We start from the raw sequence: 27,473 nt of genomic DNA, 5'->3' as shown, positions 1-27,473 counted from the left end.
GGTACCTTGGTCACTGCCTGCATGGGTCACTGCCAGATAACCAAGACAGATAATGGATGGAGAGTGGTTCTCGCAGGCTCATAAGGAACTGGAAGCTATAGTGTGTAAGATTCTCATCCCAAGACGTCATCTAACTGACGCTTTTGAACATACGTCACCATCTGACGTTTTGCGGTACCCTTTAACGTCAGTTAGATGATGATCCTGGGGCGTCATCCATCTGACGCTTTACCTTTAGCGTCAGGTAGGTTTAGGTCTGGGGTAGGGTTAGGGTTAGATGACGTTAAAGGGTGCCCTAAAATGTCGGATGTTGACGTATGGTCAAAAGCGTCAGTTAGATGACGTCTTGGGATGAGAACGGCTGTTTAAAAAGAGATGGCACAGAGATGTCCACCGATATCTACCTTTCAGGTAACTACAGGAAGCACTATCTCTGCTGCCATTTTTTTTAATGCATTTTTTTGTTTTTTCCGTTACTCAACAATGTTCAAGTAATAATTTACCGTAATTATTTCGGTATTACATTTTATTTTATTTTACATACTGATTAGGTTACAGTAAGTGTTGAGTAACCCTGTGTATGAAAACATAAATTATTTGTACAGATCAACGTGTGAGCTTGAGGCATTCCACAACCACTTGTTTATGTATGCCAGTAAGCGGTTCAGCTATTCACCGATGGTGTACGAGGCAAGAACTCTCCTGGCAGCCCTGGATTACAACCAGCATGAGGATAGACCAACACTACTAAACAAAAAGGGGGAAAAGATGTATGAATACCATAATTTAACATGCCATACTTCCACAAAAAGCCCCTGCAGGGTATGAATGTGAAATGCCACACATTTTCACACATTTTCAAATTACCATATAACTTTATTTAAAAAAATATATATGTCTGTATCACTATAATATCATACTTTACAGCTTTCGTAGAGTGTTTCAGAAAAAAACAGGGAGATGGACAGCACATGATTTGAAGGCAAAGAAGGATTACAGCTACATACCAGATCTACAGGCAGCAATTCTGAATGAAAGGTTACAGGCTGACAAGGGGATGCCAAGGAGTCAGACTGTAAGACCAGAGGATCCACGGAGACTAGGCCTAATTCCTAACGTTACGCCTCCACCAATTGAAACTATTCTAGAGTCTCATGTCAATAGAGGGATAGGTATGTCCATCAAATTATCATTTGCTTTGTAGTGCATCGTAGTTGATAAGATATTTGTTACAGGCTAATCATTTGTGATAGTTGATATGATCCATATGTTTGATATGGATCAGTGAAATGTTTGGTACATTGTGCTTATTTATCTGTACTTAAAGGGCACCTATTATGGAAACACCCGTATGACAAGTAGCTAAACATGACGCCACAGGTCCCCGTCCCTCGCATAAATGTAATTTCGCTTGTACGTAGCAAACTTTATCACAGAATGTGTATGTAGTTTAAAAAAAATGCGCCAGCATTTGTGTTTGTGTGTGTCTGTGTGTGTTGCACATCCATACTTGCAAAAAGACGCGATTACAACAACGCTATAAGTACATAAATGTATCAAATAACCATACCGAGATGTACTGGTCCGTTCTCATTTGTGTTTATTCTGCTGGAGTCTCTTCGTACTATTTATATATTCCGATTCAAACGTACGCTGAATGACATTCAAAACAGCGGTTTCTCTCAGTCTCTCAGTACCGACTGCCATTGGTTTCATGTTACGCCCTCATCCAAAGGCAGGGCGGGGATATGCAGCTCAATTGCATTTAAGGTGGTATACACCCAAAACAGCTCATTTTTAATCAGGTCCCAAAATGACATTTCCAAATGGTTATAATAAATTAACTATGGGGTATTTTGAGCTGAAACTTCACAAATACATTCTGGGGACACCAGAGACCAATATTAAATCTTGTAAAAGGGGCATAATAGGTGACTTTTAATGCAATGGGGTTTTTTTTTTTTACAAAGGAGCCACTACTATAGCTGAGTCTTTCATGGACGTCCAGCTTTAGCCTGGGTTTCCTCATTGTGCCTTTGCACAGTGTGATTTTATTGACACTGCTAGATAGTCTGGATACCATGGACTAGATTTTCGCCTCAGCGAGGGAACCAATCACAGAACGGGGAGGGAGCAACAAGACGATGACGATGTCTATGCGACACATCGAAGCAGTTTGTTTATATCTATGGATCAAACATGGCAGCGGACCAGAAGTTACGTTTCGAAACAGCCTTAGATATTGTTCTAGTTTAGAACGCAAATAAATCTCTGACCCATCGTCTTCTTCCTCGTCTAATTTCTGTCGCTCTACATATATCTTCTGGTATAATTGAAATGATTGGCTATGAGCTACGTACAGGCGCATTTGATAGACGTTATTAGCACCCAAAAAACGTCTCTGGGCATTCGTAAAACACGCCTCAAATACGAGAAAATGAACATGTGGTTCCCAGACGTGTGGTCTGACATTAGCCAGGCTATAATTGACTGCCATTTTTTTTAAACTTCCTGATAAGAGCATTACCAAAATCACCGTAAAACTAAAATAATTATCTAACATCTTCACCTTTTAAAATATGACTAATTTTACTCTTTTGTAAAAATTGTTAATGTAAATTTAGCTCACCTGGAGTCTGTAACAACTGCTGGATTGAACCTCACAGGTTTTTTTTTTTTTAACCAGTGTGTAATGTCAACCGATTTATATGTGTGTGTCAGAAGAATATTATACCCAGCCAAATAATTTCAAGATATAAGTTTGCTATAAAAACAGCATTTTTTTTTTTAGTGGGGTATAAATTAAGCCTTTAAATGAATGGTATATTAAGTTGTCATATACAATAAAAGAGCATGCACAGTCTGACAACACTGACTTGTGCTCAGGAGTAGAACAGACAAATTATTTCTACACACACTGCAAGGGTCACAATATTTGTGTTCTGTTTTTATTCAGAGTCGTGCAACGAAATCTCATTCAACTATATCGTTACTCTTGAATGACAATAAAAGTCAGTCTGTCATATGACATCACATTATGCATGTATGTTTATAAGAAACATATATTTCAACATATGAATAACACTTTTTAAATAGCCCACTTAAAGTGTTCATTACAAATGCATTTATAAATTTGCATTGCATTCACAATCCTTCAGCCCCCCAGCACCCCTACTGTGAAAAGTGTCAGGCTGAATAATAGTCCCTATTAAATCCATCCCTACCAAATCTAAAAGGAGATTATGCAACACAGAAATGTTGTTTAGAAATGTTTGAAACCTTTAAGTTGGATTTCTTGCACCTTTCTTGAAAAATAGCTTTTATATGTATTCATTTAGCAGCCTTTAATCCAAAGAAACTTAAAAAAATTAGGAAAACAGCAACGAAGAACATGAGAAATGCTAAATACAAAGTTTCAAACATTGTCCAGAATAGTACATGCAGTTTGAGGAACATCAGAAATAGTGAAAGCATACAAGATTTGCATAAAGCAGGACTCAGCTCACAGAAGAGAAGAGTTTCCAGTAGCGCTGATAAACACGCCTGAACATCTGATTTGTTAATCAAACAAGGATGCGTGTCACAGACAGAGTCTGCTCTGAAAAGGTCCACTTTAGTAAAAAAGAAGTATTAAACTATTTTACAGTGATTTCATGGGGAGCATCTCATGTTAATTGTCTTAACATCATGAAGAATCAGAAAACAGAAACTTACATTATTTCTCTGATAGATATCTGCTTTTTGCTCCTATCATCATCCTGGAATGAGACTGTTGATAAAACGACAGCTATTTTGTTAAAGCAAATGTTATAAACATTGGACAAATCCTCTTAAATCTATCTGCTATATTGTCTAATGTTGTTATTTAATATTGACAATGTAAGAAAAGCAGTAGGATGATGGGAGGTCAGTCTGGCTGATGATGTGGAAGTTTACTGCAGATGTCTATATCAGTGACATGAAGCCGCTTCAGTAAAGCCAGACTGAACACAGAACAACCTAAACTACAACTTTTACAACTTTTAATAATAACTCATAATGGAATGGACTAAATGTTTTAACATCCTAATTCCTATTTTAACTCAAGTTTCTGTCAGTTTAGTGTTTCTGTCTGCAGCTTTAAACCATGATTAATATAACTCATCTTATGCATCGTTCAGCACATCACATCATTTGTTTATTTCTCTGAACAAAAGCCTTTTTATTTCTCCACATCCTTTCTCTGTGTAATTATTAGGAACATGTTCATTTGAATGTGCTAGAGAGTGGGGAGTCTGTACAGTAGCCTACTGTATATTGCATTTCCATGGCGGCTTTACAGGGAAATTCATCTCAGCATTTACATTCTCTGACAGTACAATTTGTTTTACACATTCTTTCACTTTCAGTACTGTTCAATAGCATGTTTCTGCATCCCAAACACATTTAACACACACTCTTTTAGGCCCTTTCACACCGGATGCCTAACGAAAAAGCGAAACGGAAAAGCGAATAGTTCGCGTCAAAACCATTCACATCAGCCGCGACGCGAAGTTGCGACGTTCATAGCTTCAACATTCCAAAACATTCGCACGAGGGTGAACACCTGGATATTGCTCTGTTGCAGAAAAGCAGACCTGATTTTGCGGGACACTAGGGAGAAAACGTACTATATACTTTTTATTATACTAGGTGAATAAATATAGATTTTATATTAGATGTCTTTTTGCAGTGATGTTAACATGATGCTTTAAATTGTTAATAGGCTTTATAAAAAAAAAATCCCAATCGCTAAATAGCACATTTCCAAATAGCTGGGTTTCAGTCACGTGGTTATGATGATGCGTGGAATTCAGATGGAGGGCAGGGAGTGAAAAGCAGATGGAGGAAAGTCCGTACTGTACTACTTTACACGCTATTACAAGATAAAGATATAAACAAAAAATCAAACATATGTTGGACGTGATCCTTACGTTATGAAGAGATTTTTCAATTGAATTGAAATATTTTCCTGCCATCGAGGCGGTAGATATCAACTACCTCGTCTTACAGACATAATTTGACTTTACAAAGTTCGGAAATGTTACACGTTACACAAACACTCAGCTTCGACGAAGTGATCACTAACGTTACACACACGGGCAATTTCCCATTCGGCTCCTCCCTACCGCAGACATAGGTTTGCAAGCCGTTCTTCAATCAATTTCTTGCATTTTCGCCCCTTATGACCAACAATTTTGGTAAACGATATAAACTCCTTGTGATTTGATCGATTCAAGTAACCATAAATGACTCAAGACACAGGCATTTTGAGTGTGTTATAGTGCTTTCTAAACACAGCAAATCACTGCCCTCTAGTTTGTATTTCGCGCCATGGCAACCCAGTGGCGTGACATCATATGAAAACAAGCTATAAGCACATAAGTCCATTAGGAAAGATTAAAGATGAATGTGTTCTTACCGCTTCGATCTGGCAGCTTCGATAGGGTCTTCTCATTAATTATGGACATATGTCAGTAACTTCTGGCAGGTGTAGCTCACTTTCACCAGTTCACTTTTTAACCCTCTGGGCTTCTTCGTAAATGGGTTACACTTAGCTTCCCGGTCAAAAACGGACGAAGCCTTAAAATTTAACTTTACTTCTTCCCAGGATAACCATTCAAATATATTTTTGTTCTATAATATTTTCTGATTATTATTTAGAATTTTTAGAATTTTTTATGATACTTTGCATTAATTATATAATTTTTATGAGCTATTTTTTCCATTAGAATTAATATACATATTTTTATTTTATAGTTTTTTTTTTCAATAAATACAACATTTCACATAAAAATAGAGTGTCAGCTAATAAAAAAAATAATAATTCAAGTAGAAGAGCGCCACCTAGTGGCTTTAAAAAATAGTTACATGTGTGCAATGTCCTGTACAGCCTGTAGGCTGCTTATAGCTTCCTATATAAATACATAGAAAGGTTTTTTGATTCTTTTAGTTGGTTTAGACATGATTTCTCAATCTTATTCGTTTTTTTTATTTAAATATACATTTAGATATTCTAAAAGACTAATTTTTTTTTTTTTACAAAATTTTTAAGATAATTATTAGGTTTTGCGTTGTAGTCTTGCCAGTTTATCTGTGTGTGTGTGTGTGTGTGTGTGTGTGTGTGCGTGTGTTGCATTTGAGTGACACTCTTTTGTATTTTTTAATTATTCATTTTTGCATATTCTCAAATATACGCAAAAATTGCTGTTGCAGTCTTACCAGTTAATCTCTCTCTCTCTCTCTCTCTCTCTCTCTCTCTGTGTGTGCGTGTGAGTGTGCATTTCAGCAAGATTTTTTTCTCATTTATTGATTTTATTTTTCATATTCTACAAATTTGCTGGTGCAGTCTTGCCAGTTTATCTGTGTATGTGTGTGTGTTTGTGTGCGTGTGTGTGTGTGTGTGTGTGTGTGTGGGGGGGGGGGGGGGTGGTCTTATTTGCACTCTTGCACTCTTTTTTTCTGCACAGTTGCTGATCTGCTTGTACCACCAAAAGTTTCTCTGAGTTTTCCTATTTTTCGTATTTCCCATTCATTTCCTATGTCGGTCATTTTTGACCGGGAGGAAGCTAAGTGTGACTTTTTTTTTACGACCCTTTAACAAATCAGAATCATCTCCTTGATTTTTTTGTGTGTTCATGTTGGTAATACAACAAAAGTCACCAAGTTTCAGCCCAATCCGATCAAGCAAAAAAATTAAACATTTCAAAACGTAACAGTTTTCGGTCATTTTTGACCGAAGAAGCCCAGAGGGTTAAAAGAAGTCCACAGTTGTGTGGTTCCTTGTCCACGCAGCATTCATCAGAGCAAATACCCTCTCCACGAAGAGTTTGTGTGTTTGTGATGGCTCCAGTAACATCTGTGCTGCACATTTACTCTGTTTTCTTGTTACATTTTTTTTCATTGTAGAATTGTAATTTAAAGGACGAAAAATTAAATGCGGGACAATGCTGTGACTTGTGGGACGTGGGACATAGCTTCTTCATCACCATCATTATCATCCAATGAAGACAAGCTTTTCGTTTTATTTAAAAGCAGAAAAGAAGGTTTTGGGTGCACCCGATCTTATGAGAAACATAGAAACATACGGCAGAAGCGTATGGCAGTCTGCGTAAGGTGAGCTATCCTATTCATCAGGGGCTACGTTAAAATGCAAACAAATAAACACTTTTAGTAAACGGATTGAAGGCTCAAATGGACTGAAAAGCCTTGTAAACACCGAACGAATATACGAATATACGAATACGAACGAATGAGCACAACGTCCCACCAGTCCTTGTTTCAGATTTTCATTCACAGACGACTCGACGCTCAAGCAATCAGAAGATCCGTCATTGTTGCGGTCACGTCACCTTTCCCACATAGCAAACAGATCCGGAACGGATCTGCCGCGGAGGTAAGAACAAGGTCCGGAACGGAGTCCACTTGCACAGCGCAACGGATCCGGAACAGATCAGGATTGCGGATCCAGACTAGATCCGCGGCAGACCCTATCCGGATCCGATCTGGACCCGTTCATTTCGGTCTGAAAACCTTTCAGATCACTCATTCAAAACTAATCTGGCCAAAACTACAAAAATATTTCAAATCTATTGGTGGGCCAACATTAGATAGACTGCCCGCTAAACAACATGATGGCCAAAAGATGTCTTTTCAACGTCTGTGTCACAAAAGTCGGATGCTGAAAAGACGTCCAATGAGGAGCCAGAATTAAAGTTTTTATGACGTGTTTTTTTGACGTGTTCTGCACGTCCGATATAGATGTTCATCGAACCTTCGTACAAGTTTAAAAACTAGGTCAAATGTGGCCATCGTGTTTAAAACTCATGTTTATATCAATGTCATTTCCTTACATTGTTTAGATGAGGTTTAGATGTTGATATGTTTCATTTTAAGTCACCATTGTGGAGATCAGTGTTTGCTTTAGTTGGGCTCTTGGTCCCAATTCTTCTTACTTTAACTTTACTTTGGTTGTAGTAACTGTGTGTTTGTATAACACTATTGTTGTTGCACAGAAAGCCAAGAAAAAGCGAGATGCTGGCATCATGATTGCTAAGTCACAAAGTGAGCATTTGATGTTGTGTTTAGACTTTAGTCTTTATTTCTGCCATTTATAACCACCTATCTTGTGGAACTGTGTTATTTGTATACCATTAAAATGAGCACTTATTTGATGGTGAATAAAAAAGCTTATTTAAACAATGTTATTAGGAAATTTACCTTATAGTCACACACAGACATCAAGATTTTGCGTATGTATCACAAGAACGGTGACAATAAAAAAAGCTTCATGCTGCAATGCATGATGGGTAGTTTTCAAAGTACAAAACATCCTTGATTCCCAAGCTTTTTTGTTTTGGTTGTCACCATTGTTGAGAATCATATGCAAAATCGTGATGTCTGTGTGTGACTATGTGATATATTTGCTCAAAACATTGAGTACACATGCTTTTTATTGACCTTCAAATAAGCGATAATTTTAATGGTACTCGTCCAAATAACACAGTTCCACAAAATAGGTGGTTATAGACAGCAGATATAAGGACAAAAGTCTACACACATCATTAAAAGCTCGCTTTGTGTTTTTGTCATCATCAACAAGGAGCCGATGACAGCCGATTTTACATTTTCTTGGCTTTCTCTGCAGCAACAATAGTGTTATACAAACACACAGTTACAACAACCAAAGAGAAGTTAAAGTAAGAAGAATTGGGACCAAGAGCCCAACTAAAGCAAACACTGATCTCCACAATGGTTACTTAAAATGAAACATATCAACATCTAAACCTCATCTAAACAATGTAAGGAAATGACATTGATATAAACATGAGTTTTAAACACGATGGCCACATTTGACCTAGTTTTTAAACGTGTACGAAGGTTCGATGAACATCTATATCGGACGTGCAGAACACGTCAAAAAAACACGTCATAAAAACTTTAATTCTGGCTCCTCATTGGACGTCTTTTCAGCATCCGACTTTTGTGACACAGACGTTGAAAAGACATCTTTTGGCCATCATGTTGTTTAGCGGGCAGTCTATCTAATGTTGGTCCACCAATAGATTTGAAATATTTTTGTAGTTTTGGCCAGATTACTAGTTTTGAATGAGTGATCTGAAAGGTTTTCAGACCGAAATGAACGGGTCCAGATCGGATCCGGATAGGGTCTGCCGCGGATCTAGTCTGGATCCGCAATCCGGATCTGTTCCGGATCCGTTGCGCTGTGCAAGTGGACTCCGTTCCGGACCTTGTTCTTACCTCCGCGGCAGATCCGTTCCGGAGTCAGTTGCTATGTGGGTTGTTTCCTTGTATATGTTTGGCTGAAGTCTTTTCTTTCGCTTCAAAAGTAAAAAAATAAATAAAAATAAAATAAAAAACGACATCGAAGCGAAAAAATAAAAGTCGTTTTTTCGCCGCAGCACATTCGCGTTCAGTGTGGAAGCACGCATTATACAAACAGCTGATCAAAAAATAAAACCATCGCGCGAATTATTTGTGTGTCAAAATCGCGTCCAGTGTGAAATAGGGTGCTTTCAGTTTCACATATAGTCACATCTACACTTTGTAGCATGTTTCAGACATTTTGGTCCCTTTTCACACCACACTGATTTCTCCTATACTCATATATAAAAACCTCTCCCTTCCAAGTATGACCTGGCCCATTTTAGGACTATCCCAGAAAGCCCTACGCAGTTTTCCAGCCTGTCAAGAAGTATGTTGTGATCTACAGTGTCAAATGCAGCACTGAGGTCGAGTACAGTACTGATAATTTGCCTGTATCAGTATTTAAGCGAATATAATTTCTTTGTGATAATATAAAGGTAAGGTAAGTCTTCTCATCTCAGCCATTAAGGTGTCAAACGAAATAAATGTACTTAGTGTTGTGCACAGGCATTTAGGTCTACTGGCCATCGGGACTACCGAGATTCCCTACCGAGGAGATTCCCTGTGTCTGACATGCTTTTTGGGCCGATACATTCATTAGCCTACTTATTTTTTGTCTTAACTGCCCATAAAACTCGTAGATCGGCAGCCCATTCGTTATGTTTTGCTTAACTGGCGGCACTGAGTTGCTTCCAAGTATAATATATAGCTATAGCTTTATTTTTCAAATCAATCTCGTCTAGGCCAACCAAAGGGCTAGAGCCGGTCCTGCTAACAAGCAATATTAAACAGACAGACTCCAGACGATGCCTTTGAATATGCTTTAGATTTAAAAATTCTGCTTTCCACTTGTTTTTGATTAATTTCATGAAAAGAGACACCAGTGATTTTTCCAAGAGATCTCTTGTATTTATTTATAATTTTTAGAAGACATAAGGAAGAGACTATAGACAAACAGAGTTCTCATTTTGCATCGTTGCCATCTCTTCCTGCTTTCCGAACAAAAGGGCTCAGTCTTTACACTACAGACCAAGAAAAAAAAAACTATATCACCATAGTAACGCATACATTACCACAGAAACAGATGGTTCCCATTTACAATGCAATCCCAGTGGAAACTATACACTGCATATACAGTACACTACAACATACATTCTCTCATGCAGTCTAACTTATCACAAAGTCTCCTAAAGTCTCTCTCTCCCACATCTTCAAAACAGTATAATTCACAAAATGCAATGATTACAAATGATTATGTATACAAAAAGTAATAAAACAGATACATAATACTTAAGAATATTAATAAAAAGTAATAATAGTACTAAAAACAACATTAAATTATGAGATTTTTAATCTCCGCTTTAATCACGGCCGGAGGATCTCAGACAAATTTCAGAGAGAATCAAACCAGCAAAAACAATACAACAGTTTTTATAGAATAGGAGGATGGCAAATATGACATGATACATTACATAATTTCCTGTTCACTGTTAGGCATAAAGTAGAAGTAAAGTTAGATGTTAGAAAAATGATTAGTTTAATATACAATTTACTAATTTTACATTTTAAAATTTAAAATTTTAAAAATATATTTTTTTAAATCCATCACACTAACCAGTGCACAGCATCTCAAATGTTGTTTTTAAAATTTTGACACAATTGCAAAACATCAGGCATTCAAACTCAAGATAACATGACAGCGTTTGTTGTTTGTTTTGTGTAATATTCTAATTTTGCACATAAGTGTAATTCACAGCTTTGGATGTAAACACAGTAATGTGGTGAACAGTGGCCTTTCCAAGAGTAAAACTAGATACAAATTAATTCACAGCCATTGATACAAACACAAGACTGTTTCACCAAGAAACCTGTTCAACTATAATACCACCTTAATTACAATAATAAAGGAAAATCAAACATACAGAAAATGCAAACATAGTACATAACACATTTCATTTCTTCCACAATTACTAAAACAGTAGAGACTAAATAAAACAGTACATATTTAAATAATAGTCATTCATCAATGTTATTTCTAACTATTATGCCTGGTTACACTTTTCATATATTCAGTCATTTGATTATGTAAAGTAATTGTGAGAATCATTTTCACTGATGGATTAATATCTATTCTGCTCTTTCATCGTGTATTTTCAGATTTGTTGCATTTATTATTTTTTATCACGACTGAAAAAGCCCATCATAAACTGTAAAGCCCCTTTATTTTTCTTCTCTTCTCCAGCTTTCCTCAGATCCTCCAGGATCTTCATCCATTCCTCTTTTCCCTCCTCCTCCTTCAGTCTGGGAATCAGGAAATCCAGATGTTGAAGAGTGAAAGCGCTGTCGGCTTTTAGTGCGATCTTACACAGACTCATGATGGCCATATAAACTTCATACAGCAGTTTGGACTTTTCTTCTTTAATCTTCTCCAGATCTCTGATCAGTTGTTTTTCTATTCCTGTTATATTCTCTGACTCTTTCATGATACTTTCATGTTCCTCTTTAGTAGTATCATATTTGTTTTTGTCAAATCTGGTTTTAGGCTTTTCACTATTGCATTCATACTCCTGTTTGAGTTTGTTAAATGTCATTTTGACATCCTCCGTCTTCGTCACATATTTTTTGTTCTCTTTGACGTGTTCGCTGTAATGACACTTTCCTGAACACACAGTGCAGTGATCGTCTTTCATGACCCAACACTGTGAGAGTTTACTGGGAGAGACCCAGTTACAGCTCCACTCATGACAGTTTTCCTCACAGACGGAGCAACAGGTCGCGTTTCTGTTCCACAGCCACTCATTTACAATGGGGACTTTTACTTTGAAGGACTTCGTCACTGTAAACTGAAAGTCCTCACACTTCTTGATCTTGTCTCTGTTCTGTCTGAGGATTTCCTGAATCTGTTTCAGTTCATCAGTTTTTAACTCCTTCTCCTCTATTCTCTGCTTCAGATTAGAGACACAGGCCTCGAGTCGTCTTCGCTCTTGTAGAACATTTAATGTCATCTGAACACTTTTTCTGTTCTTTTCTTCCATGAGTTTGAAGAACTCATTCATGCTTTCTTCTCCCATTCCCCAGGCTGATCTGAATGTTTGCTCATACTTTTTGTCTCTTTTCTGTTTCTGTCGGTTGTTGAATAAGAAGTGAACAGGTTCATTGTCTTCATCTCTTCTGCAGGGTATTCCTGCTGTGTTAATGCCATTGAGAGCATCTGTTGGAGGTCCTCCATCTGAATATGTGAGTAGAAACACGATGTTCTCCTCTATATCTCTACCAAACAGAGACAGAACTGAGTGAAATATGTAATGCTCTTTTCCAGAGAGACGATTCTGAGACGCCTTCATCACAAAACACACTGCATCAATGTAATGAATCCCATCATCATTATCTGAAAATAATCTGGTCAGATACTCAGCAATCTCTCTGTCTCTCTCGACTCCTTCAGTGTGTCCGTATCCTGGAGTGTCAATGATGGTCAGAGATGTTGGGTTTTCTTCAACAAACGCCTCATAAACTGTGATCTCAGATGTCTTGGATTGTGTTTCATCTTCTTCTTCTTCATCTGTGATTTGATAAAACTCTTGATCCTCAAACTTCACTCCCAGTATGTAGTTGATCATGGTGTTGATCATGGTGGTTTTCCCAGCGCCGGTTTCTCCCACCACAAGTATGACTTTGTTCTTCTTGTTTTCATCTTTTCTTCCATATGTCCAGCGTCTGATCTTGTTCTGATTCCCATCAATACAATGTTTTTCAGTGTTCAGACGGTAAAGTGCCGGAGGACCTGGATTTATTTTGCCGTCATGACGTGATCTATAATAGAGAGACTAGTTAGCATCGACATGGTATGATTTCGATCAGCTTTTATTAGCATTCAGTGCCTGTGATGACGGTTGTTCACTGTATTTTGTGGGCTGTCACTTTAGCAGTGGTGGGCCATCAGGGCCAGTGTAAGGTCCACCCATTGGCCCAAGGACGGAATCCAATGGCTGGGCGAAGGGATAATGCGTGTATGTCTTTTCAGCGCTCCAGTTGAGTTCACTTAATTTATTAGAATTTAGTTTCAATATTGCTTTAGCTCTACGCTTAATCTGACTCCAATTTTTACTGATGATCAAGTTTAGATTGTGTTTCTTATTAGAAAACTATTGATTATAATTTAATTTAGATCTTTGATATGTCTGTGTTTCTTACACTTTCAATTATTCGTTCATTATGGACCCGATGCCGCACAGAGATCACGGTGGCCAGATCGTGTTTCTCACGGACACAAACCTTGTCAGTTCTGTATTTAGTCAGAGGGTGCAGGGTTAACTAATACTTCTTAAGTCGGTTGCCTACTGCTCACACGTACAAAGAATTTAGTTTATTTTAGCAACTTCCATACAACTTGCTAAATCAGTGATAGACAGAAATCAAAAGGTCTTCAGAGGACGTGCCTACTGCTCCATTCACATCTGTGCCTTTAGTTTGACCTATCCTGCAAGATTTGCGGTAGCACCAGCCTCCTATAATTTACTAAAATAATGACGTCAGAATACTCCAGAGTAAATCAAGATGTAACATTTATTTGTCAGGAAAAAATGTATCATGCCAATTACCCAAGCAATTAACAGCCAATTCAGAAATAGTAAATACATGACATCAATTACTCAAAGATGATTCTAAAAGTAAGCAATGCATTCCTGACAGAGACACACAGTAGTGTGTGAGTGCTTTCCACCGGGAAAACACTGACACAGCACTGTATGGGGGTTTTCCTGGTTACAGGTTCCCCAAGACTGCTCTGTTACCTAGCCTTAAATACCCAGACCAGAACAAAAGGGTTGTACCAATCGCTTTCAGAGTTTGTTTTGGGTCCATTCCTATACCCCAGGGGGTAACACCTGGTCTCGGGGGAGAGGGGAGATATCTTGAAAAGACATCACCCTTGGAGGAGAACTGGAATCTCCTAAGTTCTCAATCTTTCTCCTATTTCCAATAACTGTAATGAAATTAAGACCATTTTACCAATCGCACTGAGACACTTAAAATGATACCAAACATGAAAAGGGAAAACCTTAGATTCACAAGCAAAAGAACAATAAACACCTATCACCCAAATCTTTATTGGGGCATCTCCCACAACAGAAGAACAGGCGTTGTTTTCTTGTTCTGCCTGTTCTGCTGCTGCAGGAATTAAACAATTTTACCACTCGCGCCAGAAGTATTTATTTTGCCCTTGCATAACACAGCTGGGGGCAGGAGGTTGGTGAGATTTGAATGCCTGAATGAGCCCTGGAGGAGAGAAGATATTGTGCAGAGTCAAGAACCACAACATGGGGGGGAAGATATCGGGTTGGGCCAGTTGTGTGGTGCCCTCTGTCCCTTTGATCTCTTTTACAGATTAGTAAGTTTTTATTGTTTTACTGCAGTTTCGAATTCCTAAATTCAGTCTTAGGAAAGTCCTTCCTTACAGTTTCGACCCCTGGCCCCTTGGGGCAGATTCAGATCAGTTCCTGAGGGGCCACAATTTTATTAAGTCCACTTCTGGTTACAGTTTCCGTAGCGCAGGTACCTTTAAAGGGCTGAGCGCGATGGCCACGTTCGTCGACGTGCGCATTGTGCGGATTAGGCACCTGAAGTAGCAGCACCGGCAGAGTGTGACGAAGAAGATTATTCCACTGACGAGGACGCATCCACGGAACGTCCAGTCCCACCAGGTGTACGCATACCTCGCTGACCGGGTCGAGGATCTGGACAGGATTTCTGCAGTCTTTCTCGCCAGATTTGCTTCCAATTGAGCTTGGTTCAGATGATACTCGGTCTGTAAGATGATTTCTTGCACCAAGTCCATTGTATTGACCAGAGCTTGAGTACTTTGTTCATAGAAGGTGTCCTCCCACCAGGGAGAAACATCAGTGTCCATTGGAACCCTTCCCAGGATGTTTATCTGTGCCATTGAAAAGTCCTCTTTTACTTCCAAACAGAACGTGTGGTTCGCAGGGCAGGTCAGACCTCCGTATGAGAAGGAGTTCATCTCACTGACGATGCACCATTGTGTGTGAGACACTTGAACAGCATCAGAATGACCCTGCAATAATTCAACAATGATGCATTTGTAGTTCTTGTCAAATTGGGGAAAAGGTTGTTAAACAGAAGAACACAAAAGCAAGACATGATGCAGTCATGTCAAAAGTGCGAGTGGTAAATAAGGTCTCTTTTTCAGAATCATATATTTAGTGGCCAGGTCTCATTTAATCACCAAATTCTTCACCACCACAGTGATGTGGTTGTGGAATTTAGATTGGGTCTGGATAAATTAAGGAAGTGTATCAGAACGTCAACATAACTAGTATATTTACCAGCGGTATGCATAATTAATCATGGAACTACACTAATTCATAATTATAAAATTGTCTGCATTAGTTGTTTAAGTGCAAATCATCAATTGAACCTTAAGGTTTTAATATGTTCAGTTAGAGAATGAAATGTACCGGAACAGAGATTTGAACTCTCTAGTTTAACTTTTAAAATCATCCTCTGTGCATTTGATGTACAGGCTAAGTCACACTCAATAGTGCAGGTCTGGATGGGAATTGTATAGTTGACCAATAGAAATGCCTGCATTTTAGATTTGTTTTTATATTTTTTATTGGCATTAGTCATTTGTTGGAAACTAGGGGGCCCTCCTGGTTTGCAACAACTCTAACGACTGGATCATCAACATTTTGTCCAAAGACCAGTTGCATTGATGAACAGGTCCCACTTAGATTTTAAATGTGGAATTTAAAGCAATTGATGTGTGACTATAGCCATGCACATTTTCTTAGCACATCACAGCGTTTACATTCAGGAAGTTGACAAGACTGTACTGCTGTAAAAATGTTTAGAAAGAAATTATTCAAATAATTTCCCTTGTCCTATATGTATGAAGGTGAATGATGTATTGTTTGCATTATGTGAATAATTTTGACCTGAATAGTCCTATGATCTATGCCAGGTAGAGATGTTCTAAGGTTGTCATAGTCATGGGGTGTATTGTGCGTTTATGCATAGGAGATGGGTGTTGTCTATATTATTATAATCTGTGTTGCATAATTTAGTTCCGGTGCTACACCGGGAGGCCACATAGAGTATAGCTACTTCCGTAGTGTTATAAGGTGTGAGCAGCCCCTTGAAGTTTCTCCACCCATCTCCTACATGTCAAGTTGTGTGTGTCCTGCTTGATGCAGGCAGGACCAGACCCTTGTGGAATCTGGTTCTGAAGAAAGTCAGTTGTCAGCCTGTAAGGGAATAGACCTAGAGAGAACATCACAGTTTAATCTTGAGCCTTTACACAAACTGCAGTCAAATAGATGGTACTATCTCAATATTTCTTTGATGGCCTAAGCCAGAAGGTTGTTACTGATGGCTTTGATCTGTTAAGATTTTATTCCATTAGAAGAAAATTTGTTTTAGTTTACAACAACATGTATCATGATCATGATCATGTTTCTGCAAAGAAAAGGCCAATTAAACTGAGTGTTAATGGTCAGATCTTACTGCTATTGCAGTTAAACTCACACAGTCTGCTGTGTTGTGAGCAGTAGGACACCCATATCTGCTGGGGAAATCTCTTCACATGCTGCTGTTTATTTACACTAGCCAGATCTGTGTTCAGAGCAATTAGATCACCAGGTGTGGTGCTGTGCTTGTTTGTTTGGCATTTGGAATTTATGGTGCCATTCAAATTCTTGACCATTTAGATCTCTGAGGTCCATAAGGACAGTAGATTTTCTGCCTGATGATTACATTTCACACAACTTTCCTTACATGTCCAGTAACATATCTTCCCTGATCAGATCCCATGTGAGCTGATGTTCCCAGAGAGGAGTCTAACACTTGCACCACTTTGTTTGTGGTTTTGTTGCAAGAGAACATTAAAACTTGTATCTCCCCTTGTTACTGCGTTAAAGATCTATTAGATCAAACTGATATTATCCTGTGGCTTTGGATGGACTTTCAAGACATGTCAATCAAGTTGATCATTTTAGTTGGTACATACTGGACATTGTAATTTTCCTCATTAAAGATTCTTGCACAAATAAAAGTTTAAGAAGTTCTTTCTCACTATTTTTCCTTTCAGTTTTCTTTCTTAACAATCCTTTCTCTAACCATCCATTGTCTCCTTCTTCACCCCATTTCAACACTAGTAGTGTTCCTGCCATCTTACTCCCTACATGCACATTCCCTCTTCCTACATTCTGATTCTTTTCATTCTTCTTCCACATCCTTTCTTCTTCTAAACCAATGCTGAATCATCAAGAGATTAAAGCCATTCCTGGACATTAGTATAACATATATTATATCTGGTCATAATATAATTTATATTCTAGAAAATTGTATAAATCAAAGCTAATTTTATTTGCTGGTCTCTGGGGTCTCTTCTGAGTAAATGTCCATACTGACTTGTTATCTTCTCCCTGATCTTTTAGAAGGCATTTGGCCCTGCAGCTCCAGTTGTGCTGCCATGAGCATTGTGTGCACAGCAACAAACTAAGCTGGAAAGCTATAGCTGATACGGTAAACATTCAATGCACTGCAAGCACTGAGAACCATGGGTCAAATCATTGCTCACTTTAAAAATTTCTGTGCATACAATATAGAATTGGACACAATTCTTATCTTGTTTTAGGCCGAGATTTTATCAATTGCATTCTATTAAGAATCTATTTGAATATGAAAAAATGGTTGGACAAAGGGGTCTGATTGAGGGTGCCATTGTTTTTGGCTTGTTACTTTTGTCAGTGTCTTTTGAGACCTCTGAAAACATACAAGAGCACAGCGATTGCAAAGTATGATTTAATATCAAATTAAAAGCTATGTTTTATAAGACTGTGCCTTAAATGGTGTTGTTTAAACCATATTTTGGGACATCAGTCATGCATTTTTTAGCATTCTTGTAAAATTTTCAAAGAATAATGATTAATTTGATGTAATTCATTCTTTGTCTAACTTCCCTCATGGGACAAGAACCAGCTGTGCATGGGTGAAACTATCAGGCCTGGCTACAAGCCTTTTAGTGACACACTAATCATTATATGCATTAGTTTTAACAGTTTGCATATTCTTCTGAATTTCAGTCACTAGGACTTCTGTATGGCAGCTGTTCTCTAGGACTGAGAGGTCATTTTCCCAGATCATTTCTTTTGAAATATTCAAATTTCATTGCACTGTTTAGTCCAACTTTACATTTTGCACACAAATGATTCAAGTGAGATATTTTTACTTGTTACATTTTAGATCATCTAATCACAACACAAGACCTTTTCACAAGTCAGCATGATCATTTTCTTATTTCAATGTTGCAATCTTGTTGCAGCACACAAAATAATCAAATTACATATTTACCCTCAGAATTTTAAGTTTTTAGTTTACATCCCTCTGTTGAGTACCAGGATAAAATTTGAATGAAATTATTCCAATTTTGGTTTCATCTCTTGTTGCGTGGGCAAACAAGGGTTATTTAAAGTTAAAACAAGGGATATCATTTCTCATCTACGCTGCTGCTATCATGTCCCTAGCATGTGGTTTCATTAATTCTCAAGCCCCACCGGATTTTGCGTTCTCCGGTCTAACTGGGTATGCCGACCCATTCTACAAATGTGTCTATATGAGGTGCGTCTGCATGTTCCCTCAACACTTCTAAAAGGCAAAAAGAATTGACTTACCACAACAGCTGGAGAAAGAGAAGGAGATCGAACCTCTTACTAGTTGCAAGTTCCAATATTTTGCTGAAAAGACACTCGCAATCTGGAGATCACGTCGGGGTCACCACTTTGTAAGGTCCACCCATTGGCCCAAGGACGGAATCCAATGGCTGGGCGAAGGGATAATGCGTGTATGTCTTTTCAGCGCTCCAGTTGAGTTCACTTAATTTATTAGAATTTAGTTTCAATATTGCTTTAGCTCTACGCTTAATCTGACTCCAATTTTTACTGATGATCAAGTTTAGATTGTGTTTCTTATTAGAAAACTATTGATTATAATTTAATTTAGATCTTTGATATGTCTGTGTTTCTTACACTTTCAATTATTCGTTCATTATGGACCCGATGCCGCACAGAGATCACGGTGGCCAGATCGTGTTTCTCACGGACACAAACCTTGTCAGTTCTGTATTTAGTCAGAGGGTGCAGGGTTAACTAATACTTCTTAAGTCGGTTGCCTACTGCTCACACGTACAAAGAATTTAGTTTATTTTAGCAACTTCCATACAACTTGCTAAATCAGTGATAGACAGAAATCAAAAGGTCTTCAGAGGACGTGCCTACTGCTCCATTCACATCTGTGCCTTTAGTTTGACCTATCCTGCAAGATTTGCGGTAGCACCAGCCTCCTATAATTTACTAAAATAATGACGTCAGAATACTCCAGAGTAAATCAAGATGTAACATTTATTTGTCAGGAAAAAATGTATCATGCCAATTACCCAAGCAATTAACAGCCAATTCAGAAATAGTAAATACATGACATCAATTACTCAAAGATGATTCTAAAAGTAAGCAATGCATTCCTGACAGAGACACACAGTAGTGTGTGAGTGCTTTCCACCGGGAAAACACTGACACAGCACTGTATGGGGGTTTTCCTGGTTACAGGTTCCCCAAGACTGCTCTGTTACCTAGCCTTAAATACCCAGACCAGAACAAAAGGGTTGTACCAATCGCTTTCAGAGTTTGTTTTGGGTCCATTCCTATACCCCAGGGGGTAACACCTGGTCTCGGGGGAGAGGGGAGATATCTTGAAAAGACATCACCCTTGGAGGAGAACTGGAATCTCCTAAGTTCTCAATCTTTCTCCTATTTCCAATAACTGTAATGAAATTAAGACCATTTTACCAATCGCACTGAGACACTTAAAATGATACCAAACATGAAAAGGGAAAACCTTAGATTCACAAGCAAAAGAACAATAAACACCTATCACCCAAATCTTTATTGGGGCATCTCCCACAACAGAAGAACAGGCGTTGTTTTCTTGTTCTGCCTGTTCTGCTGCTGCAGGAATTAAACAATTTTACCACTCGCGCCAGAAGTATTTATTTTGCCCTTGCATAACACAGCTGGGGGCAGGAGGTTGGTGAGATTTGAATGCCTGAATGAGCCCTGGAGGAGAGAAGATATTGTGCAGAGTCAAGAACCACAACATGGGGGGGAAGATATCGGGTTGGGCCAGTTGTGTGGTGCCCTCTGTCCCTTTGATCTCTTTTACAGATTAGTAAGTTTTTATTGTTTTACTGCAGTTTCGAATTCCTAAATTCAGTCTTAGGAAAGTCCTTCCTTACACCAGCAAAGCCTTCTCTGAATCAGAATCGCTGACTTGCACTTTTATATATTTTTTCCATGAATGAGTATTAAATTATTCCCAATCGTTCATTCTATCATAGCTTTTCCCTTGGTTGCGCTGCTTCCAGTATTGTGTTTTTATGTTAGAGCTTGTATCCAATCATATTTCAGCCATCATGCATTGCCAGGGTAAATAAATCTGCCTGGAGGCCTTCAGAATCGACAGTGCGGGCGCCTGTAGCTTAAAATGAATGGCAATGAAACCATTTATTTAACCAATCAGATAATCAGTCAGATTTTATCTGCCAATCAGATTTCGCTTTGACTGCAGCCATCTAGCAGGCGTATAATAACGTCTGTATTTTCTCGTTCTTTGATTGGATGCGCGTACAGAGTACTATTACTATCCACATCTGTAGTGAACTGTGTAAACTAAAATATATTCATGTAGATGTAATAGTTTTTCAACCCACAAATTAATGTTTCTTTCCCTCCTTGACCCCAGCAGAAAAAAATCTGAAAAAACCTTATTCGGCCGTGCTAAATACAGATTAACAGAAGTCTATTCGATCTCTCTGTGTGACAACAGAACTGACTAATGTATAAGTTATGCCACGAATGATTTTGAAGGCGAAAGTCCCGCTATTGTACAACCCTGTATCACACGAAATACGTTCTGAGGAAACTATTTTGCAAATCGCAATTACGTTACATGCCAACATATAAGCAGTGCTATTACGTTGGTCCTTAACGTAATATGTCTCATTGTTAATACCTAGATTTAATACGTTATTTTCAAAGATATGTAACGTACGTTTTTGTATGTTTGGATAGATGCTAAAACGTATAATATGGACGTATTGTCAACATTTAAACGTAACCTTATTACGTTTTTACAGCTACAAAACGTTAACTATTTACATATGTTTCATATCATAACGATATCTGTATACTTTCACTTTTAAAGATAAATGTAACAAGACCCCTTAATCCTACTCCAAAAAAACATATTTATTTTATACAGAATATAAAAAGGATAAAACGTAATGGACAGAGATGTGTAGTTAAATGAGTTTTAGCATTAAAATATATTTTGAGCCACTAATCCCACTCCTATCCCTAAACCTAACCATAACCATTCCTTAAAACTACGTAGGTAACACAATTAAGGAAAAAAAAAACATAACAGACAGATACATTTCACAATAATTTATTTATTTATTATTAACATTACCAAAAGTCGTTCACATGATGATGCGTTGCAGTCGCAGTCCTCTGGCAGTATTATAGTAGTTGTGTATGAGGTACAGATCAGAATTAAAGTTATTAACGTTAATCCAAAATGTTAATCTGATTTCGGTTCGCTCTCTGTCTGAAGGCGCGCGCTCTTCTCTATTTCAAATGTAAATGTACTACACCGACTGAAACACGGCATGTCGCAATCTGTGACGAAGCAGGCGAGAGCCAATGAGCGTTTGATATCACTGCCGTAAAACATGTCGTAACGCTTCTTGAAGGCGCATTATTTGAATTTGAATTAATCACCAGCGCGGATTTGACGTTTGCGGTCGCTGCTGAGAAATGAAGATGAAGATCACTGGATAAAAGGCTGAATTTGGATCTGTTTCTTGCAAACAACGTATGGATTCTAGGATTTGGTTTACATCAAGCTAATAAAATGTATGTCTTTTGTGAATGTATCAGTATGTTGTGTTTTATTGGAGAAAATGCTTTTTATATATTTGAGTAACGTTGGTCTATTATATTAATAAATGCGAAGGAAAACTTAATTGATGACAGTTGAATGCAAAAGAGTCAAAATTTTAATGCCACGATTATGCATAAATAGTAAAGAAACCTGCTTGGATGTATTATGTTCAGGAAAAACGTAATAGCACTGCAATAGTATTACGTTAAGGACAAACGTAACGTAATTACGATTTGCAAAATACGTTAAGGACAAACGTAATAGCACTGCTTATATGTTGGCATGTAACGTAATTACGATTTGCAAAATAGTTTCCTCAGAACGTATTTCGTGTGATACACAGTTGCTATTGTAACGTCTGAAAAAGGACTATTGTAAGCCTTGAACGACAAGATAAGGGAGGCTCCGTTTCTGAACTTATAATCGGATTCGGAACGCACGAACCACTGTACAATCGCATCAGCCGAACTCACGCGCTCGTTTCTCTCGACCGGCCTTTCCCGAACTCACCGCATTAATCCAATAACTGCCGGTACAAAATAAAAACAACAATTATAAAGAGTCTTTGCGCTGATACACTATTAAGAGTTATTAAATGGTTAGTTCACCCAAAAATGAAAATTCTGTCAGTATTTACTCACCCTCATGTTGTTCCAAACCTCTAAGTGAAGAGTTCAGATGCAAAAGCCTCTAAATGCCATTTGAAATTTTCTTCTAGAATGGTCATTTTTATCAAGCTTGTATATTTAAGTTCAGTAATTTCACAAATGACAATTAATAGGTAATCTTCAGTGCCATTTAAGTGAAATTACTGAACTTAAATATACAAGCTTGATAAAAATGATCATTTTAGAAGAAAATTTCAAATGGCACTTAGAGGCTTTTGCATCTGAACTCTTAGTGTTTATTTGTTCTGCTGAACACAAAGGAAGATATTTGGAAGAATGTTTTAATCAAACACAGATCTCCCCATTGACTACCATAGTACCTAGGTGTGAAATGCACTGCCCACCAATGCGTATAAAGAATGAATGATCGTAAATTTACGAATACATAAAAAAAAACAGAAAAAAACTGAAAGACAGACTAAATCCAGAGTAACTGCAGCAACTTCTCTAAGACTGTTGAAGAAACCTTATTGCAAAGTATGTTGAAAGGTTTTAGGCACTTGTGGGCAAATGCTGGAAAGGGAGAAATAATGTCATCATACATAGATTTTCTTTATCAAATAACTTCCATTAACCAAATCAAATAAATATGTTTTGTGCCACCCCCTAGCTTTGCAGGAATGTTTCTTTAAATATCTTGAGACATTTCCACAATTCTTCTGGATTTAGTCAGGTTTTTTTTTGTTTTTTTTTGTTTTCATGTGATCCCAGATGGACTTGACGATGGTGAGATCAAATATTGGCTGTTGTCGGACTGCTTAATCTAAAGGGGGAGGGGTTGACTGCTTTTTTTCTTTGCATGATTGTGTTTATGGGGTGCAATATAACGTGTATTCATGGTTTTTCTTTTTTTAAAAGTCTTATTTTTCATAAACTTCACGTTTATTGTCAGCCGCGCTCTCCTCTGTCCCCTGAACGAGCGGTTGACTTCCTGATTCTATGAAACCACTCCCTCAGAAACACGTTATGGGCTCAGATTGGTTAGTTTGGTCCGATGTGTTGTGATTGGCTAAACTGTCGCTTACGGTTAATGCCCATTACCTTTATGGGCACGTCATGAGCTCCGGTCCAGATGTAAATATAGGCTTGTTTGAGATATGCAAGAATGATTCTACTTGTTCAATATATACATTGTTGAAATGATCCAGATGTTTAAGAGGTGCATGTTTGCACTATTGTAAAACAAATTTTTGAATTTAAAAAAAAAAAAAAAAATAGGCTTGTTTGAGATGAGCAAAATCTGCGCAGAATCGATCACCGGTGATCAGCGCGAGATGCATGCCGGTTAGAAATGTGTCCGAGAACGGTCCGCCTGGATCTGATGTCATGCCGACGTATGTCAAAAAACTCTCGCGAGCGGAAGGGATTCTGCAGTCGCGCGCAGTTGCTCTCCACCGACTGCGCTGATCAAAAGCATGATGGGAAACGACTTGCTGACGACACAGCTTAATGCTCATTGGTTTAAACAACAGTTATGTAGGTAAATTCCATATTCATAAAGCTAAATTCTCCAAATAAAGGCCATGTTTTAAAATTGAAATTGATATATATTGTGAGTCTCTTAAACGGGTTAAAAATAAGAAAGCTATGTCAGTAACTCAAATATACTCTAAAATTTTCAAGTGAAAATTAGGAAAATTTCTCTCATTTTATAGATGATGAAGTTTGTAAGTCTGTCTATTTAAACTAAATTTATTTTGATTAATTTTGATTTTTTTATTATTAATTTTATTCTGATGTTTATTTATTTGTCGCTGTATAATATTTGTTTCACGAATTGTAGTGCTTGTATGTTTGTAACTTGCATTCTAATAAAAAATAAAATAAATAAAAATAAAAAAAACAACAGTGATGAATTGTTCTCTTTTAAAATGTTTGATTTTAAAACTGATATCATGTTTTATGTGTATACATATGGGTGAATATGTTTACACTCTCTGGCAGTTCCATATGGGTTATTATGTGATGTCATTTTTATTAAAAAAAATATAAAAACACGTCTGTATTAAATAAAAAATGATTGATAAACACATATTTGGAATGTAGCCTAATTAAATAACAAGTGCTTTGGGTGTCTTGTTCATTATATTTATTTTCATATAAAAGCAACAGAACTTAAATCACATCCAGTTTATTAGCAACACGTGCACGAGCGTGAATCCCGTGATATCAGAATTTGATCTCACAGGTGTCTGATTCACTGCGAGAACCGAGATTTGTCCGACTTGAATGCGCTTTTTTCACTCCTCCACTCACTGCAGCCGCCTACTCTCGACTACATTGCAGGCGAGGCGAGGCGCATCTCAAACAAGCCTTATGTGTCGAACTTGCAGTATCAGTATGACCCAGAATCAGACCGAGAAAGCCGCGATGAAGCGAGTCAAACAGAACCTCAACACACACGGCTCTTACTAAAAGTTTCTGAAGGATAATTTGCTACATTTTTTAACTTTATACACGTTTGTTTAACACAAAAGCATCTGACTGGCAACAATAGCAACTGACTGGCTACCAGAGATGGGCAGTATTTTAATTACAAAATACACAAAAGTAATTAAATACGTATTTCAAATACATGTCATTTGTATTTTCCTTAAAAAAAAATCAATCAAATGCTCTGCACATCTCTTCAGTAAAGCCGGTTTTCTTAATTAGTAGTAAATCACCTTCACCTGCTTTCAGATGGAAGATATGATGGAGATACGAGTGTTAAATTAACACTCAAGAGTGTTAAAGTTAATGAGGAAATTTACAGCTAAAATCACAGTATTTAATTGATTTAATTTCACAGTATAAACATAAAATACTGTAAATGGAAGTACAGTACCCTTACTGTAAAAAGTATTCACAGTAACTTACTGGCTAATCGTTGCCAGTAAGTTACTGTAAATTTTACAGTAAATTTTTTACAGTGCACTGGGGATTTTGCTGTGTATGGCCTGCTTGTGGCCCAGATCTGGCAAACAGGAGTGGGCCACCCAAGGGCCGTCATTCAACGCTGCATGCGGGCCAGATCTGCATCCCACAAGTGCCAGATGTGGGCCGGATCTGGGCCGAAACAATGTTGCTATCTGGGCTGCCCACAGAGCTCACCACAGACAGAGCGGAACATATCAGAACTGCTCCCAGATTCAGCACCCAAGGACGACTTTCTGGAAAACAGCGAGAGAATCCAGGACAGCATATACTACAGCCTCCAATAACACCAGAGCAACAGCCCCTCTCCCCTGACACGTTATCACTCTCGCCAGCATCTCCACTTCTGTGCTTCTCAGAGAAAATGGAAAAAACTGGTCTATGCTGGAACCAAACTGTCCCACTCTTTTGCTGCAAGCCCCCAGCAGGCCCCACGACCACCAAAGCCTGCGGGCACAGATCACAACTGTGGACACACAATTTGTTTGTTTGTTTGTGTGTGTTTCATGCTGGTTTGTAGTTTGCTCTGCAGCAGCTGTGAGTTTCATGGAGGTATTTAGCAGTGTGTGAATGTGACTGTCAAGTATGCAGCACTGCAGTTTTTCTCTTCATATTTTGTACTATAATCTGCTGGGTTTTGTTGTTTGTCTCTTTGCTCCAGCGGACTGTTGCTTTGATGATTTTATATCTTAAATTCACACTGATGGTTGCAGCACCCTGATCTTTACTGTTGGCTGAGGCTCTGTGCACATTACAGTATTATATATTGTTTGGTTAGCCTGTTACTTTTATGTTATATATACTTCAATCTTGAGCAGTGACTAAACGCTTTATATGGTATAAAGTTAATGTTATTATTAGTAGTAACATTTAATGCACAAAAGACTCACTTGTCTCCACATACAGTAAAAGTGTAAAAATAACCTTCAGAAAGAATAACAGAATAAATAACTAAAGGAACTCAAAACAATTTATGTGGTTAATGGATTCAAATGATTCAAGATACTGGGATGAATCAAATTCCAAGAATGTTACAAAAAAACAATGAGTATACCATTTAAAATGATTCCATGTATACAATGTGTTGAACAATGCCAGAATAAGCATCAGTTTTTCTCTTCAAATGAAATAATTGAATTTGTCAAAAAATGAAAAAATTGTTACTCTTTCTCCAAAATAATGTGTATTATGTCACTAACCTGTTGACAGATACCTGTCTCTCTTGTGTCTGGTCAGTCTCTGAGCTGCTCTTCTCTCTGTTCTTGTTCAACATTGTAGCATATGAATCTGTATGATCTGTAAAATATGAATTGAATAAACCATGAAGAATTAATCGTTAGTTCTGTATTTTTTCCTGGACTGTTCCAGCTTGTGTCTAATATGAATAAACAGTTGTTGGCATTCACTTCAGGGAAACGCATCTAGCAAACAGAATATTGCAAAGACTTTTTTCACTGGAGCAGTAAT

The 27,473-nt window shown here is 37.8% G+C and overlaps 1 protein-coding gene and 2 long non-coding RNA genes across 3 annotated transcripts in view; 2 read left to right on the top strand and 1 right to left on the bottom strand.

Annotated features, from left to right (window-relative positions):
• Positions 1–301: 301 nt before the first annotated feature.
• On the top strand, positions 302–3,022 carry LOC148998555 (uncharacterized). Its single transcript, XR_016168765.1, has 3 exons — positions 302–411; positions 606–822; positions 928–3,022. It is a non-coding gene; the product is annotated as an uncharacterized LOC148998555 (long non-coding RNA).
• Positions 3,023–9,797: 6,775 nt separating this feature from the next.
• LOC148998553 (uncharacterized) overlaps positions 9,798–27,473 on the top strand; it is a 63,535-nt gene continuing 45,859 nt past the window's right edge. The window contains exon 1 of the long non-coding RNA XR_016168770.1: positions 9,798–10,899. This is a non-coding gene — a long non-coding RNA (uncharacterized LOC148998553). The remainder of the gene's footprint in view (positions 10,900–27,473) is intronic.
• On the bottom strand, positions 11,512–13,370 carry LOC148998554 (uncharacterized). The gene is made up of 2 exons (XM_089131859.1): positions 13,327–13,370; positions 11,512–13,218 (listed from the first exon to the last, which is right to left on the bottom strand). Exons 1-2 carry the CDS (start codon positions 13,368–13,370, stop codon positions 11,577–11,579), a joined length of 1,686 nt encoding a protein of 561 aa, XP_088987985.1. The 3' UTR covers positions 11,512–11,576.

Source organism: Pimephales promelas, chromosome 1, assembly GCF_988280905.1.
Source record: "Pimephales promelas chromosome 1, fPimPro1.hap1.1, whole genome shotgun sequence".
NCBI lineage: Eukaryota > Metazoa > Chordata > Actinopteri > Cypriniformes > Leuciscidae > Pimephales > Pimephales promelas.
The sequence above is the reverse complement of the archived record's forward strand: the minus strand, read 5'-3'. Positions and strand labels throughout refer to the sequence as shown.

Bases quoted from the DNA above. Each gene is read 5' to 3' on its own strand.
- LOC148998554 (XM_089131859.1), bottom strand. From the start codon at position 13,370: ATGGGTGGACCTTACACTGGCCCTGATGGCCCACCACTGCTAAA. The intron at 13,219-13,326 runs GTGACAGCCCAC...TCTCTATTATAG, and splicing joins GATGGCCCACCACTGCTAAA to ATCACGTCATGACGGCAAAA.